Here is a 17,114-nt window from a genome sequence, read left to right on the forward strand (position 1 = left end):
AAGTGGAGATAAAGAGTAGATGGGACAGCTTTTAGCTGACTCAGAGCCTGCATTTTCATTCTTTTTAGAATTGAAATGAGTGGCTCTAGAGAGCAAGACTTGTGGAAAGGCAGAGCCAGGGACTCTTCTTTATCATCACAGGCCTTACAATAGTATTTGCCTGTTAAGCTCCTGTTTAGAGAACACTTTGATCAAAATAGAAATCATCTTGCCCTAACCAGTTTGGCTCAGTGGATAGAGTGTCGGCCTGCAGACTGAAGGGTCCCAGGTTCGATTCTGGTCAAGGGCAGTGGGGGCGGGTGCAGGAGGCAGCTGATCGATGTTTCTAACTCTCTATCCCTCTCCCTTCCTCTCTGTAAAATAGTCAATAAACTATATTTTAAAAAATAGAAATAATCTTAAACAACAGAAACGATTTATTTCAAACCTAGCTCAAATTACTCTTACCCCATGAAGTTTTCTCAGATCTCTTTCCTCTTCTCTCGTGAAAATTACTGTCTGTGTCATCCATCTGACAATTAATCATATTATACTTGGCAATGAGCTGAACTCTTCTATTGCTAACGATCTTCCCACCTGTGTCTTGTGACCCTGACTGAATTATAGCTGCTTGACAGCAGAGTGCACTTCTCACAATCTTTGAGGTGTCCACAGCCGACCAGGTTATTCAATCCACAAGGCTGGAGGAGGTATGGCAGCCCAGTCCCATTACCTGCATAAGCATTGGCCTGCTGCAGAAGGTCGGTGCAGGTGTGCACATCTGCAAACGCGCGGATGCCCAGGCAATTGGTGGGATGCAACTGAGACTGAAGGAAGTCACAGCAGTTCTGCCGAACATCCATGAGCTGCAGCAAGCTGGCTGCTGGGAGCAGCACCTGCAGAAGAAGGGGACATTCTGAGACACTGGATCCCTCCAGCAGGGCCTCTCCTCCCTACCACACTGTTCTAATCATACCACTCCCATGCTCAAGGTCCTGGCATGGCTCTCCACTGCCTGCTCAGGTCAGTCCAAACCACCTGGTCTGGCTGTCAGGGCAGCCCAAGCCTCATTTCCCCCCACTCCACACCTCATGGAGTCTCAGCACTAGCCTATTCTCTGTTTCCCTCAGCCTACAGCAGTGCTTTCCAATCGCTAATGTCTGTATGAATTCCCTGGGGATCTTATTAAAATGCAGATTCTGATGCAACAGGTCTAGGGTGGAACCTGAGAGTCTGCATTTCTAACCGGCTGCACTTTGAGTATCAAGACCCTTAAGAGCCCTAGCTGGATTGGCTCGGTGGATAGAGCTTCGGCCTGCTGACTAAAGGGTCCCAGGTTCGATTCCCATCAAGGGCACATACTCAGTTGCAGGATCGATCCCCAGTGGGAACATGCAGGAGGCAGCCAATCAATAATTTTCTCTCATCATTGATGTCTCTCTCTCCCCGCCTCCTTCCTCTCTGAAATCAATAAAAATATATATTTTTTAAAAAGACCCTTAAGAACTGAATGTCTGTGCCCCACCCCCACAATTTATATGTAAAATCCCAACCCCCAATGTGACTTATTTGGAGACTGGGCCTGTAAAGAAGTAACATGGTTAAATGAGGTCATAAGAGTGGGGCCCTAAGGTGTCCTTGCAAGAAGAGGAAGAAATTTCAGTGTTTTCTCTCTCTCTCTCTCTCTCTCTCTCTCTCTCTCTCTCTCTCTCTCTCTCTCTTTCTCTCTCCCCTCCTCCCCCCAATGTAAGGGCACAGGGAGAAGGAGGCCTTCTGCAAGCCAGGAACTGAATCAGCTAGAATCTCGATTTTGGAATCCTAACTCCCAAAACTGTGACTCCATAAATTTAAGCCACCCGATCTGCGGTGTTTTGTTATGGCATCCCAAGCAGACTAAGATAGATTGATTCTTGGCTACACGTTAACACCACCTGGAGGATTTTTTAAATATTGATGCCTGGGTCTCGCCCCCAAAGATTCTAACCTAAGAGGAATGAAGTGTGGCCTGGACAGTGAGATGCTTCTACAGGTCCCCCGGTTACCTCTAATGAACAGTCATGTTTGAGAATCACTGCCCTACAGCCTTTAGCACACTGTCTTCACACAGAAAGGTACTTACTGAATTGTTCACTAGCTGATTCACCACTTAATTACTGAATGTCTGTGTGCCGGGCTCTGGTCTAGGCTCTAAGATTCAGTGGTAAGCATGATAAGCCAGACCCCTGCTCTAATGGAGAATATAATCTACTGGAACAAGGGAGTCACCCCCAAGTCCCTCAGGGCTCAGATAAACACACTTTATTCTCCCATCCAACAGATAAAGAGAACATCTTTAGCTACATTCTCAGAGAAAGGAGAGCTGAGTTCCCTTTTAAAAGGTCACAAGACACATGAGTATTCACACTATTTCCTGGAAGACAGAAAAATTTCCTGCTCAGGTGTGTTGCATGTGTTTTTCCTAAAAGCCAGGAAAAACTGGCTTGAGCAGGCCAGATGGGTGCTCAGACTGCCAACCCCTCTCAAGTTCCCTAGGCCTTTCCCATACTGCCCAGCCTGCCCTCTGGATCAAATATCCTGGACCCATGGCCAGAGTCCTACCTGACCCCAGCTCTGCTTCTCTTTCCCCCCTGCCCTGTGGAGGAGGTCAACAGTGTGAGCATGTCCTTCAAAAAAGAAATTAAGAAAAGAAAAAAAAACACACACAGAACAGTTTGATTTGAGGCTGCTTAGCTCAGGGCCCACGACATCCATTTCACCCCCAAACAACTGCCACATCCTGGGCTTGCTCGCCCGGCTCGCAGGGAATGTCTGGACCAGCCAGATTCCAGCTGTTCCCATCCACGAGGGTGTGCCCAGGAAGCCAAGGGCTGCAGATACATTTCTTTTCTTGACTCAGGCCTCTACAAAAGTCTTTTTCTTTCCCCCAGAGATTTAAATTCTGGACCCTGACCATCTCCCAAAACAGTTCTGAGCCTTAGCTCCAGCTCTCCTCACCAGACTGTGCTCAGGCCCCACTCTGCCCATTGCCTTGGGCCTTGTCCCTCCACTAGGGCACCCAGTCATCCAGGTTTGCCGAGGACCAAGGGGTTTCCAGGACACAAGGCTTTCTATGTTTACACTGGGACAGTGGGTCGCCCTTTCTCATCCCTGTCCACATGCAGAAACCACCAAGAGCCTCCACCATCAGAGGCCCTACTCCCAAGCTACCTGCTTGCTCTCAACAAGGAAAGCCCTTCCGACTACAAGCTTATTAACCTCCTCACAAGGCTGAATTCTAGAAAACATGCTCCTCTTCCCTTCCTCTCTCTTCCCCTCTCCTATGTCCCTAGCAGGACAGCAGTAAATTAGCATTGTGTCCTTGGTATTTTCCAAACCCTGATTCATTCCAGAGAAGGAAAAAGATAAAAATCACCCACTCCCAAGGGGGAAAAAAAATCACTCACTCTTGAGTTTTAGATCATAAGTGGACACAGCCAAGCTCCAAATCTGACCACTTAAGCTCCATTCTCACTAGGCAGCCACTGTCCCCACTAAGCAACCATAAACTGAGAAACTCAATTAAGCTGTGAGCTTGCTCAGCCTAGCCAAACAGATTCCAAACCAGATTAGTCTCTGCCTGCTAGTTAAGGAGAGAACCATTAACCATTCTTGTTGAATACATACCAGGAATGGAAGGCTCTGCTCCAAATTCCCAAATGACCTCCATGACAACCCCTACCAGCACCAGCTGCCAACCCTACAGTTAGGGCCATAGGTTGACCAACCATCCTGGTTTGCTGTGAATGTGTCAGCTTTAGCACTAAAAGTCCTATGTCCCAGGGTCAGGTGTTCACCTCTGCAGGGGAACTTCTAACCAGTTACCCTAAGCAGCCCTGGTGGAGAGGAGCAATCAAATGCTGTGGCAAGCCTCAAGGGGTGACCAGAGGCAGGAATGGGATAGGATTTCTGAGAAGTGCTATCTGCCCCCAAGATTGCATTCCCAGCCAAACCAAAATGAGATCATCCCAGGGACACTCACCTCCTCCCCGCCACCCCCTTGCCCTCTTCTTCACCAAGAGGGCAGCAGCACAATTTGGTGCTTAAATTCTCAAGATCATGACAACCAGCCAAAAAAATAAGATAATAAATATTTCCTGAACACACTCCTTAGGTTATGAATTTCAGTTTTTAAAACTTCCCTGGACAGAGCTACCCACAAAGCTTTCAACTTCCCTACTGTTCACAAAACCCACATAGTAAGCACAAATTATAAGGCTTTTCACCTCTCGACGTGCCTCTCCCCACTCCCCCACCCCCTATCCCCATCCTGTTTGGGTCCTCTCCTGCTGAAAAGCATTCCCAAACTGACTTCCTAAAATAAATGGGGCTGGTGGTTTCTCTAATTGCTCCTTCCCTCTCTTTGATGTTACACTGAGATTAGCTATGAGTCAAAGGCCCTTTTCTTCCCACTATTTGCTTTATACAGGAAGGCGTGAAGGAGAGGAAAAGAAGTCAGAATTCTGAGGGGGGTTGGAGACTGGGAGATGTATCACTGCTTAGCCTCTGAGTCTCAGGGATAAACTGGGCCCCAGTCCAATGGGGTTCTGGGGGTACACATGAGAACAAACATCCCCAGAGACTGTGAAAGAAAAGAGAGCATACGTCCAGGAAGGGCTGTCTTCACCTCCCTCACCACATCAACAAGAGCTTTCAGAGGATTTCCTCTTCTCTTATCTTGCCTGCAACTCGACTCCCTCAAGTGGCAGCAGTAACAAGATTGTGAACAAGAGGCCAAGCCTGGGTCCTCAGCTTTGAAGCAAGACTGTCCTGGTGGAATCACTAGGGCAGTTCTGGTGGCCCCTGGACGGAGGAGGCCGAGACGGGAGAAGGAGGGGCTGGCTGGAACCACCACAGGGATGGAAGATGGCCCCAAGTTGAAAGCCTTAGTTTGTCTCTCTCTGACCTTCAGCAAAGAGTTTACAGTCTCCCCTCCAGCTCGCAAATGGCCTCCCTCCATTTTTCACGTGTAGGCCTGTTTTGTTTTTCTCGCCCTCGGATAACATGAAAACACAGCAGAGGATATCCCGTCGCAGAGTTTACTTCCTTTAACAAAAACAAAAGGAAATGCCCTGCCTCAGAAAGCACCTACTCCTGGAACTTCAGGGAGGCAGGGCCATGGGCAAAGGGAGGGCACCAGCCAGAGGGCCAGGTGATACCGTGGGTCTGTCCCTCCCAGCACCAGGCATGGAACCTGGCACAGAAACAGTGTTAAATTAAAAATCTGTTGAGAAAAAGAAGAAACGGGAAAGGGCAAAGAGGAAAAGAAAAGGGAGGTAGGGGGAGGGAGGGGAAATGGGTATAGGTGAACAAGAGAGCTAGCAGAATAGCACTGTGATTAAAAGTCTCGCTTGGATTTTGACTTCACTTACCAGCTATGTGGCTAAAGGCAAATTACTTAACCGCTCTGTGTCTCTGTCTCAACAATAAAAGGAAGATAATAATGGTACTGTCTTAAAGACTTGTTATGAGGGTCAAATGAGATAGTACTTTTAAAGTGGTTAACAGTACTCAGTTAAATGAGTTTTTATAATTATTAATTCTGAGCTGAAGTCAAGATTCTGATCATTTAATAAGAAACTCAAGTTCACCACATCAACAAAGCACAATGAGTTGGAGAGAGCTGGTTTCAAATCCCAACTCTATCCTTCACTACCTAATTGACTGTGGGTATGACCCATGTAACCCCTTTGGGCATCAGTTTCTTCAACTATAAAAGAAGGATCATAGATGAACGTCCCATTGGTGTTTACAAGAACTAAATGAAATAATGCATGTAAAATGATCAACACATGTTTGGCTTACTGTGAGCATTACTGTGCAAGTTATGACAATTGTTACCTCTACCACAGGAGGGCAACTCAGTATCTTCAAAGTATGTATGGCTGGGAAGAGATTAGGGAGATAGCTCTCCCAGCCATTTAACCAAGCCCCAAATTTCTGACCCTTGTTTCTAAGACTTTCAGGAGAGCCCCAATGCCTCCATGCTCAACTTCTCAATGCACCAAATCTTCAAATACTGACGTCACAGACAGCTGTGAGCAACAGCCTCAGAAGATACATAACAGCATGAAGAAGCAGCCACATTTTGATCCAAACTTTCTCTTTTCAACCTTTTTTGTTTTGTTTTTCCCCAAGGTCAAACCACAATTTAAAGTGGAGAGGAAAGGGGAAAACATTATATCTCATTGATTCCAAACAATGAAGTTCCCTGAAGGTTCCACATTGTGTTTCCCAGGGGAGCCCTTGCACAGGCTGGCCCCTCCTACCCTACACACAAGAGATGAATAGCAGGCCCATCTAGGACACACACACCAGTGAGGATGCAGACTGGTGGGCAGAGGCGGCAGGCCTGACCTCCCAGTTTTCCTTCAAGATCTGGCCCAAACAATGTTTCTTCAGTGAGGCCTACTCTAACCATCCTCATCAAGGTGGTGATGTCCATTGCCTGCTTACTGGGTACCTCCGCCCTCACCCCTACCAGTCTGTAGGACACCCATGCTTAACCATGGTCCAGCTTCAGACCATGTGCTCCTTGGTAAAAGGGCTTCTATGCTCACAGTGCTCTCTGTGCCCATATTGTCTCCTGGCACACAGGGCAGCATGTTCACTGACTCCTTTTTTCCAACTCCAGATGCTGAGGATGAGGGCAGGGCTGTGAAAGGAGGAAAAGGCAGAGGCAACACATATCACAGCCAACACCCCTGCTGAGACTTGGGCCTGATGCTTGACACCCTACATGTGCAGAGGCATTCAATTGACTAACGTTGAAACAGGAAAACATTTTTAACAACCTTACAATCCAATACTCAAAATCCCTGCGATGAGATGATGACTGGGAAGAAGCAGAGTCACCCAGGCTTTTAATTCTTCCTTCACCCAGAGTTTGAACCAACAGGAGTTAAAGACTTTCTGCTCTGAGGTCTTATGGCCTCATGGTGAAGAATGTGGGTGCTGTGGTCAGGCAGGCATGAGTTTGAGGGTCGTTCATCCACCTACTGGTCTTGTGACTCAGGCAAATCGCCTAACCTCTTTGGAACTTTGGTTTCCTCTCCAGTTACCAACTAAGTTGTTGTGAGGGTTAAATGAAAGGATTTAACTATAAAATGGTGGGCCCGGAGTGTGCAATACACTGAGCTAGTAGATGGGTCTGAGTTTACCTGGACGTTTTCTTCAGTCACCTCAATTTCAGCCGTATAGATATAGTCAATCAGCTTACTCAGTGTTTGCCCATCCACGTCCTTGATTTCAATTTTCTTGGCTTTACTCTCAGACATGTCACCTACAGTTCAAAACAAAACAAAATGAAGATGAACTTGGCACCTAGAGTATGCTTAACTTTCTCACATGCCTCCTGCCCCATCTGGGTAACATAAAGCACTTGCCTGCGCTCTGGAAGGTCATCCAGCTGACATCAGGTCACATCAAGTTTGGGTCAGTGGTCATCCACAAACCCGACTTTAAGCATCCCCCACTCTATCTGTTGCCCATTTCCATTTTGAAGGCAAATCTGTGCGCAATAATTCATTCAACCAACATTTACTGTAAACTTCTTAGACCAGAAGAAGTGAAAAAAGTATGCACCTGTCCTCAAAGAACATATGTTCTAGTCTAGTAGAGCAGACTTATAAAAATACATCTAAGAGCAAGCAGAGGTTTAGCAAAGTAACCATAACAACAAAAACAACAATTTAAAAAAGTAATATTTACTGCTAACTATGGCCAAGCACTGTCTAAGGCACTTTTCCTATGATGTTTATTAATATTATCCCCATTTTACAGATGAAGAAACTGAGGCAAATCTAGAAAGGGGCCAGGCTGGGATTGAAACCAAGGATTCTGACTCTAGAGCCTATTCTTGTAATCAATATACTATACTAAATCCCAAGAATGCAGAAGATAGAACAAGAAACCCTGCCCAGGGAATCCAGGAAGGCATCCAAGTAGGTCACTATTGAGCTGGGTATTAGAGAATAGAGTGTTCCACAGGCACCAAAGGTGAGGAAAGATGAGCTGGATGCAGCAACCATAAGTGTAAAGATAGGAAAATGCCAAAGAAAAATATTGGGAGCAGTAAGAGGCTGGTATGGCTTGTACCTAGGGTAACAGTGAGGAAGGAAGCTGAAGAACTAGGTAGGAGCCAGGACTTGTAACTTACAGAACCCTGTAAGCAATGCAAATGAATTTTGACTTTATGCTAAGAGTAGTGCCATTAGAAGGTTTTAAGGAGGGGAATGACATCAATAGATGGATGTTTCTGAATGAAACTTGGGATGCATTGTTGAAGCTGGATCAGGGGCAGGGAGAACAGTTGGAAGACCCTCATAATAATCCACGAGAGAGAACCTAGGCCTGTGAACTAGGGCAGCAGCAGCACCACATTTGCACAGTCCTGAGGCCCTTTACTTTGGCCTGCCCTCTATACAGCACAGAGGTCTGTCTAGAACCAGGGCCATCCCACAAGGGCTGCTGGTTTCAGAAAGAAAAGGCAGGCAAGACGTGTGTCTTTGTAGAATAAAATAAAGGGCAACCTGACTGCAAGAAACAGGGATTCAGAAGCCCTCATGAGAGTGTGAAAACAGAGCTGGGAGGTGGTTTTTTCTCTGTGGAATTTGTACACTGGAGCCAAGACAATAAGTACAGTACAGCATGTGCGTATTGACACCTACCTCCATGCTGCATAGGCTGCACAGGAATCCTCCCCCAATGCAGTTCTCACCCTGACAGAGTTCTAGATATGAATGACTTTGGAACAGGGAGGGAAGGGGGAAACCATTCCAAAACCTGCCTGCTCCCTTCACTGCCAGATCAGGCAGACCGGAGACCCTCCCCGTTGTTCTCTCTTCTCTCTGACTGCTTGTGGAAGCCAGTCAAAAGGCCTCAGCACCAAGAGCCCTGAGGCAGGGCAAAGAGACAAAGAGGAAATGGAAAAGATTATGGCTTTCTCCTCTACCCATAAGATAGGTGCTCACAATCTCTCTCGAGTTTACTCCTGCACAAGACTTGACTGGGGCAGGGATGAACCTGCACCCAAGATACGTGCCCTTGACTAGGAATCAAACCTCAACCCTTCGGTCCATGGGCTGATGCTCTAACCACTGAGAAAAACAAGCCAGTGCAAGAGCAACCTATTTTTAGACAAGACTACTGTACCCCTCATCCTCAAATCTGGGTCTCCTAAGCCAGAAGAGGATGCCTGGCTTTGATGTGATTTGTTGAGGACAGGAAAAAGAAACCCTATGTCACTGTAAGCTTCAGCCCAGAGGAAATGACTAAAAGACAGGTCACATGGAAGATAAGGCCATTCTTCCTTAATCCCAAGCAGCCTCTGATGCCTCCAATCTTTTTTTCTGAGCTATTCTACCTAATCCCTGACTCCTCAGGGGCAAAACCCTCAGGAACCAGACCCTATCTACTACTACCACTACTACTACACTACTACTACTACTACTACTACTACTACTACTACTACTACTCTACAACTTCACTCTAGTCTTCTTTGTCCAAGGGAAGGATTCAGTTCCCTAGTGCTCCCTCCCTCCTAGTCACACTGCCTTGGATTAAGTCTTGTTGAGCTGCATGTTACCATGAAGATCTTCAAAGGCATCAATACATCATGCAAACAGAACACCGACAAGGGTCAGGGCTGGCAGAGTCTGGCAGATGAAAGGATGGAAACAGAGGTTCTGTGGAATGTGTGCCTGCCTGGGAGGTGAGTAAGGGAGCTGGGCCATCATTGTTCTGCTTTGTGATGGTCTGTGTCCACTCAAATTCTAAGCCCTTGCCTCTTACTCCAGCACATTCCTGTCTCTCCTCCCTATTTCTACTCACCAAAGACACTAGCTAAACATCAGCCTACATCTAGTAAAACCTGGATGGCAACTCTTCTTTAAAAAACAAAATCAGCCCAGCTGGTGTTGCTCAGTGGTTAAGCATGGGCCTATGAACCAGGAGGTCACGGTTTGATTCCCAGTCAGGGCACATGCCCAGGTTGGGGGCTCAATCCCCAGTGTGGGGCGTGTGGGAGGCACCCAATCAATGATTCTCTCTCATAATTGATGTTTTTATCTCTTTCTCCCTCTTCCTTCCTCTCTAAAATCAATTAGAATATATATCTAAAACAAAAATAATCTATAATCAGCCTCTGCATATAGAACCAGGACAGGACAGCTCACTCCAGGGGCTTCGTTTGGGATGGGAGCCCAAATGTCTTGCAGCTGTGATGATGGGTGCAAGACCCTGAGCCCGAGGTCTTTAGATTTCAGGTCCTTTAACACCATAAAATGGAGTTGTTTTTAAAGTATTTAGATGATTATATGGAGTACAAATACCCATAGTCAACAGAACCCATAGTAAAGGGCATGATAAAAAGAGGGGGAAAAAACTAACTAGGCTATTTTGGGGAAATGAGCTTCCCCTGGGATAGAGGTCCTAGATGGGGAGGTGGATGGAAGGACGCAGATCTTAAAGATTCCATACTCACAGGGAAAAGATGGGCAGAATACAGCACTACTGGCCTCTCCAATCACACTATGCAAAAGAAGTAGAGGACCATTAAGCTGCCCATCCCAGATCTTTCCACAGACTGGCTGCCTTTGGACACTTCTGTGGGCATTCAGACCTCAGTTTCACATTTATGCAAAACTAGAGGCCTGATACACGAAGATTCGTGCAAGAATGGGCCTTCCTTCCCCTGGCTGCCGGCACTGCCTTCGCTCCGCCTGAGCCTCATTTCCACCTTCCCACACTGCACAGAGACCCGGAGAGGCTGGGGTGGTGCGGAATGCCTGCGTCATCGCCATGGCAAGCATCCCACCCTGCCCCCTGCCACTGGGCACCTGTATATGCAAACTAACCTGCCATCTTTGTTGGATTAATTTGTATACTCGCTCCTGATTGGCTGGTGGGCATCGCAAAGGTATGGTCAATTTGCACATTTCACTTTTATTAGTGTAGATTATTGTGAGCAGGACATGGTCAAGGAGTAGAGTTGGTATTGGAACTACCACAGGACAGTTGGGCAATATAAACTCAGAGGACAAAAAATAAAAATTTTAAGCCTGAATAAAAGATTATAATCACATCAATCAAGTCAGAAGAAAGTCACAAGTATTTTATTTTCTTTTTGGCCTTAAAGATGATGACAGAAATGGATTCTGCATGAGTCAGCTGGGCCTTTTCATTATTAATTTTATGCATTTTAAAGCTGAACCTAATAATTACAACAAAATTTTGCAATGTTACTTTTTTTGTACCTGTTTACCAAGCTTTAAGCAAAACCAGCCTCAAAAAAATACACAAATCTCATTTTTGCTGATGAAGCATAAGCTGGTTCAACTGTCCTAGAGTTGTAGAGTTGCAGAATGCCTCACAAGTCTTCCAAATGTGGATACCCTTCAACCAAATATTTCTTATTCTTGGGATATATTCTAAGGAAATAATCAGGAATACAAATAAACATTAAGATGCAAGGATACCCATTATGGTATTTACAGCAGCAAAACATTAGAAAGAACTATAATTTCCAACCAGTAAGGAAATGCATTTTCAATTAGGATACTTATGATGGAATCTTAAGATGCCATTAAAATTATGAGATAGATGTGATTTAACTAACATGAAAAGATATTCACAAAATTCTGTTAAGTTCAATTAAGCAAAGGTTCATTGAGCACTTGCTATATAGAAGATTGTGCTAGGCAGTGAGGATATAGCAGTTAATTTAAAAGGTACAGTTCTTACCCTCATAAAACTTATAACTGAACTAGGAAGTCAAATATTGAAGAAATAATGAGATTAGTAATACTAAAGAGAAGCATAGGGTACCACAAGTAAACCAAAGGGATTTAACCTAATCCAAGGGGATCATGGGAGGCCTTCCTGAGGAAATGATGCTAAAGTGGTAATGAAGGATGAATAGGAGTTAGGCAGGCAAAGAGGCAGGGAAGAGGAACATTTCAGGAAGGTGAACACACATCAAGAAAGGCAATTCAACTCTGTATATATAAAATGAACTCATAAAATATATTTTGTATCTATGTATTCATAAATACATATACATACATACATACATATATATATATATTTATAAATACAAAATCTGAAAGAATATAAATTACTAGAGGCCCGGTGAACGAAATTTGTGCATGGAGGGTGGGGGGGTGTCCCTTAGCCCAGCCTGCACCCTCTCCAATCTGGGACCCCTCGAGGGATGTCTGACTGCCCATTTAGGCCCGATCGGGATCAGGCCTAAATGGGCAGTCGGACATCCCTCTCACGATCCAGGACTGCTGGCTCTCAACTGCTCGCCTGCCTGCCTTCCTGATTGCCCCTAACCGCTTCTGCCTGCCAGCCTGATCACCCCCTAACCACTCCCCTGCCAGCCTGATTGATGCCTAACTGCTTCCCTGCCAGCCTGTTTGGCCCTAACTGCCCTCTCCTACAGGCCTGGTCACACCTAACTGCCCTCCCCTGCAGGCCTGGTCCCCCCGAACTGCTCTCCCCTGCAGGGGTCCCCCCAAACTGCTCTCCCTGCAGGCCTGAGTTCCCCCCCAACTGCCCTTCCCTGCAGGCCCGGTCGCCCACAACTGCCCTCCCATGCAGGCCTAACTGCCCTCCCCTGCTGGCCATCTTGTGGTGGCCATTTTATGTCCACATGGGGACAGCCATCTTTGACTACATGGGGGCAGCCATCTTGTGTGTTGGAGTGATGGTCAATTTGCATATTACTCTTTTATTAGATAGGATAATCTTATCTAGATGTGGTATTACATGTAATATTTAATTATTCTACTTGCTCACATTTTCTAATTTTTTTTTCTTCAATGAACATATGTGATTATTGGGTGGATAGATAAATGGATAGATGGATGGCAATCAGATTCAATGAAAGGCTTTGACTGGCATTAGATTACTTTCTTCTCTTTGTTATTATTATTTTTAATCCTCACCCAAGGACATGCTTCCATTGATTTGAAAGAGAGAGGAAAAAAGAGGGAGGGAGGGAGGAAGAGAGGGAGAAAAAAAAAGAGGGAGGGAGGGAGGGAGGGAGAGAGGGAGAGAGAGAGAGAGATGAAAGTGAAACATCGATTGACTGGTTGCCTCCTGCACATACCCTGACCTAGAATTGAACCCGCAATCCTTCGGTGTATAGGACAACTCTCTAACCAACTGAGTTATACCAGCCAGGGTAATTGCTTTCTTTTCTGATTCTTTCCTCCCATTCAATTATTAGAATCTAAGACTACCCCAAAAGTATCTTTCCTGTCCATTTCTAAAATCATTTTCATTTTGCTTAGGCACTTTCACTACCTGAGAGCAAGTTCATTAGCAAAAAGTGGAGCCAACTTTAAAGTTATGCAATTCCCAAAAGATTCTTATCACAACACTGGACTTTCCAAACCACACACACACACAAAGAATGACTGACAGATATTTATTGAAGTTTTGGCTAAATATTTATTGCAGACAAAATGAATTATATTTTAAGAAGGAGATTGATGAAAGAGAAGGGAAAAAATTATAACATTACTACTAGGGTTTAAGATTACTCTAAAAGGAATGTGGCTCAAAATGTCCAGGTAATGAAATTATCTGGTTTTGCAGGCTACACTGTAAAATTCATAGCCTAAGGTTCAAAGTGAGGTAAGAGTGGCTTGGCCCACTTAGCAGAGACATAGCTCTGAGCTGAGACCAGCTCCTTCACGTGATGAGCCATGGGGGACACACATGTGAGGAACTCTCAAAATGTTAAGTGCCAAGTTTTCCCCAACAGGAACCACTCTTGCCCAGGAGAGGCTGTGTACTGTATTGGGGAAAGGTCAGAGCCTATTCAAGCAAAAATGTGCCTGCACGCACCCATTCTTAGCAAACCTTTCATTCTTTTGATCATTACTTATGAACTGTGTCAGGCCCTATGGTTGGCACTGAGGATTCAACAGTGACAAGACATGGTCCCCAAGTGTACAAAGCTCACAATCAAATGTGAGAGACATTTCATTCATTCATTTAAAAAACATGAGTCCTACTGTGTACCAGGTACTCAGGATATAGTAACAAGTCCAACAAGATCCCTAACTTTGTGGAGTTTATAGTCTACTGAGGAGAGAGTGGGGGAAAAACTATAAACAACTAACCAACATGATTTTTAGATAGTGATAAATGTTATAACAAAATAGAGTTAAGTTATGGGATAGAAAAGAGACTTAATGGGGAACTATAGCTACGGTGGTCAGAGGAGACCTCCAGGAAGCAGAGACGTTTGAGCTGCAAACTGGAGGATGAGGAGCAGCCAACATACGAGATGCCAAAGCACAGGCACTGCAGACACCAGGAAACAGACGCACTTAGAGGAAGCACAGAGTACTTGGCGAGCGTCGGGGAGGGACACTGATCCAGTCCCTGTCTCACCCAGCCCCATGGGCCTTCAGTCAGCAGTGATCTACAGAGCACTACACATACCTAGTTCAGGGAAGGTGCTGTGTGGCTCTACACACCAGAAACTCGACACATGGGTTCAAGGAATTCTATTTCAGAAGTAACACATGTGAACAGTTGGGCAAGGCTACTTGGCATGCTCAGGGAAGAGGCACTCCCTGGAAAGTTGGCAAAGATGCTGAGAATGAATGACAGATAGTGAATATTCCTGTCTTACTCTCCCCAGGTCCCACTATCACCTCTCGCAGAGGAGGCCCATGACAGCATTGGGCCAGCCATCAAGAAGCCAAGTTGCACTCATTCTCTGGGTAACCTTGGGCAAGTCCCTTCCCTTCTTTCCGCTTCAGTGTTCCCCATCTGCAAAATGAGAGATCAGAAGGCCTAGAGATGAGCCCATAAGTTTATGTTTTTCACAAGCTTCCCACATGATTATGATTCATGCCAAAGTTTGAGAACTAATGGACTACAGGAATTCTACTCTCTTTGCCTCATGGTGGACAAGGGGCTGCATGGTCAACTGGCCTGGCTGAGATTATGTTTTCAACAAGTCCTCCATGGTGCAAAGCACAGTATCTGGCACACAGAAGTTCATGGTGGGTGTCACAGCCTTCTCTTTCCTCCCTCCCCTCATGCCATCACCCTCAATTTTGTCCCAACTACTGTGGGTTATTGTTTCCCTTCACCATACCTGTGAACATTGCACAGAAGTAGGGGCTGCAGGCTGCCAGGACCACGCGGTGGGCTTCTATCTCGACATCTTCTGCCACAATCATCACATCACACAACAGCTTCTTACTGTAAGACACCAGTGAGGGGACAAGATGAATCGCAGCACCAACACCCACCCCTGTCATACAAGGGTATTTTTCCTCCCACCCATTTCCATGCTATCACCATATAAGGCTGTCATAGAGACCTGCCCTATCTTGAGTTAAGCAGCGGGATGGACTCATCGACTTTTCCAAGTCCCCGATAAGCCTGACATTCATGCGTTCCGAAGGCACACAGAGTGATCCAACTAGTCTGGGGCTGCAAATTCAGAGTTCTTTCATGTGTCTTCACTTCTCTGCTCCCCACTCCATCAGCCTGGACTGAGACAGGAGTACGGCAGCTCAGGGGGCAGTGGGGAAAGCCTGGGGCTGTCAGTCAAGTGACTGAGTGAATGCCGAGGGGCATAGCATGCCACTGTGGTGTGCCACCAGCGAGAACAAGTATTAACAATTCCCCAAGAAATCCACTGCCTGAGTAATACTGTTAAGAGGCCAGCCAGATCTGGAGGACTTGCATATTTCTCCTCCCACTCAGATTCAACACTATCACCAAGAAGACTCTGCCTGCATACTATGCTCCCTAAAGACCCTGCGCAAATGCTAATCATTGCAATTATTAAGAATACTGTAACTACTTTTTTACTTATTTGTCACTCCCACTACACTGTGGACTCTGAAAGGGATGTGTCTTAGTAACTCTTAGACACCTGGTTGCATGCCTAGCCCACAGTAGGCCCTAAATTTTTACCAAATAAATGAATGAATTTTGAAATGGGATCAATCCACATTCATAAATAGAATAGATGTTTGGCTACTTTGGAGGCTAAAAGGATACCACAAGGCCCTGTCAACTGAAGAATTTTTCCTCTACCAGCCTTCCAATTTCTTACCATGCCTATCTTACCTAATAATAGACAAACATGTAAATTGACCATATCTCCACTATGCCCACAGCCAATTAGAATGAGTATGCAAATTAGAAGGCCAAAGATGGCAGCCGCCCAGCTGCTCCAGGTGCGGAGTGGCCAGGCAGGGCAGGACGCCTGTTATGAGAGGGAGGGCGGGGGGCAAAGGGATCTATAGGAGTGGAGTGCGGCAGCAAAGACAAGACTGCAGACTCTGGAGTCTGCAGGAAGACGAAGATGGCAGACTCCAGCTGGAATCTGCAGCAAAGACTAAGAAGACAGACTCTGGCCAGAGCAAAGGCCTGGGTCCCGGGTGCTGGAGGAAAACCGGTACTGGAAGCCAAGGGAAGGAAGGCCTATTGCACGAATCTCTTCATGCAACGGGCCTCTAGTTATTAATATAATGGTTAACAATAATGGAGTTATAGGTGCCAGACACTGTTCTAAGCACTTTTTTAGATGTATTGCTTTATTTAGTCCTCTACAACCATATGAGGTAGGACTATTGTTATGGTCCACATTGTAAACAACAAAACTGAGGCCCAGAGAAAGTAAGTAACTTTCCCAAATTCACACAGAAAGAGAGCAGTGGAGATATGAATGCAGGCAGCTGAGCCCCAGAACCCATGCTCCTAACGTCTATGGCATCTGTCACCACTAGTCCCTCCTTTACACTGAAGCACTATAGGTGGGAGGAAAGACAGGCAGGACAAACATATTTCAACTGTGATCCATTGGTCACAGTTAATTAGAACACTGTAGTGGATTGAGAAATCTGTCATGACTGGGTTCCATGTGAGAGTGATGAATGTAGTGAATTTGCCATGGTTGATAAATGGAAGAGAAGGCACATACTTGTCATCCCTGATGTATCATATTAAACCATTGACAACCTCTAAGATATTAGTCCAGGTTCACTTATCAGAGAAATAGAATCATAAAGCCTGAAAAGGCTGCAGCTGCAAATGGGCTTAGAGAAGTGGCCCAA

The 17,114-nt window shown here is 45.7% G+C and overlaps 1 protein-coding gene across 5 annotated transcripts in view; it reads right to left on the reverse strand.

Annotated features, from left to right (window-relative positions):
* The window catches only part of KLHL3 (kelch like family member 3), a 209,228-nt gene that overhangs the window by 64,172 nt on the left and 127,942 nt on the right, over window positions 1-17,114 (reverse strand). For all 5 annotated transcript variants that reach the window (XM_079771903.1, XM_079771905.1, XM_079771904.1 and 2 more), the window contains 3 exons: window positions 15,140-15,246; window positions 7,176-7,297; window positions 713-875 (listed from right to left, as the gene is read on the reverse strand). In XM_079771903.1, the coding sequence (XP_079628029.1) occupies window positions 713-875; window positions 7,176-7,297; window positions 15,140-15,246 (392 nt within the window). The remainder of the gene's footprint in view (window positions 1-712; window positions 876-7,175; window positions 7,298-15,139; window positions 15,247-17,114) is intronic.

This window comes from Cnephaeus nilssonii (genome assembly GCF_951640355.1).
Source record: "Cnephaeus nilssonii genome assembly, chromosome: 5".
NCBI classification, from domain to species: Eukaryota; Metazoa; Chordata; class Mammalia; order Chiroptera; family Vespertilionidae; genus Cnephaeus; species Cnephaeus nilssonii.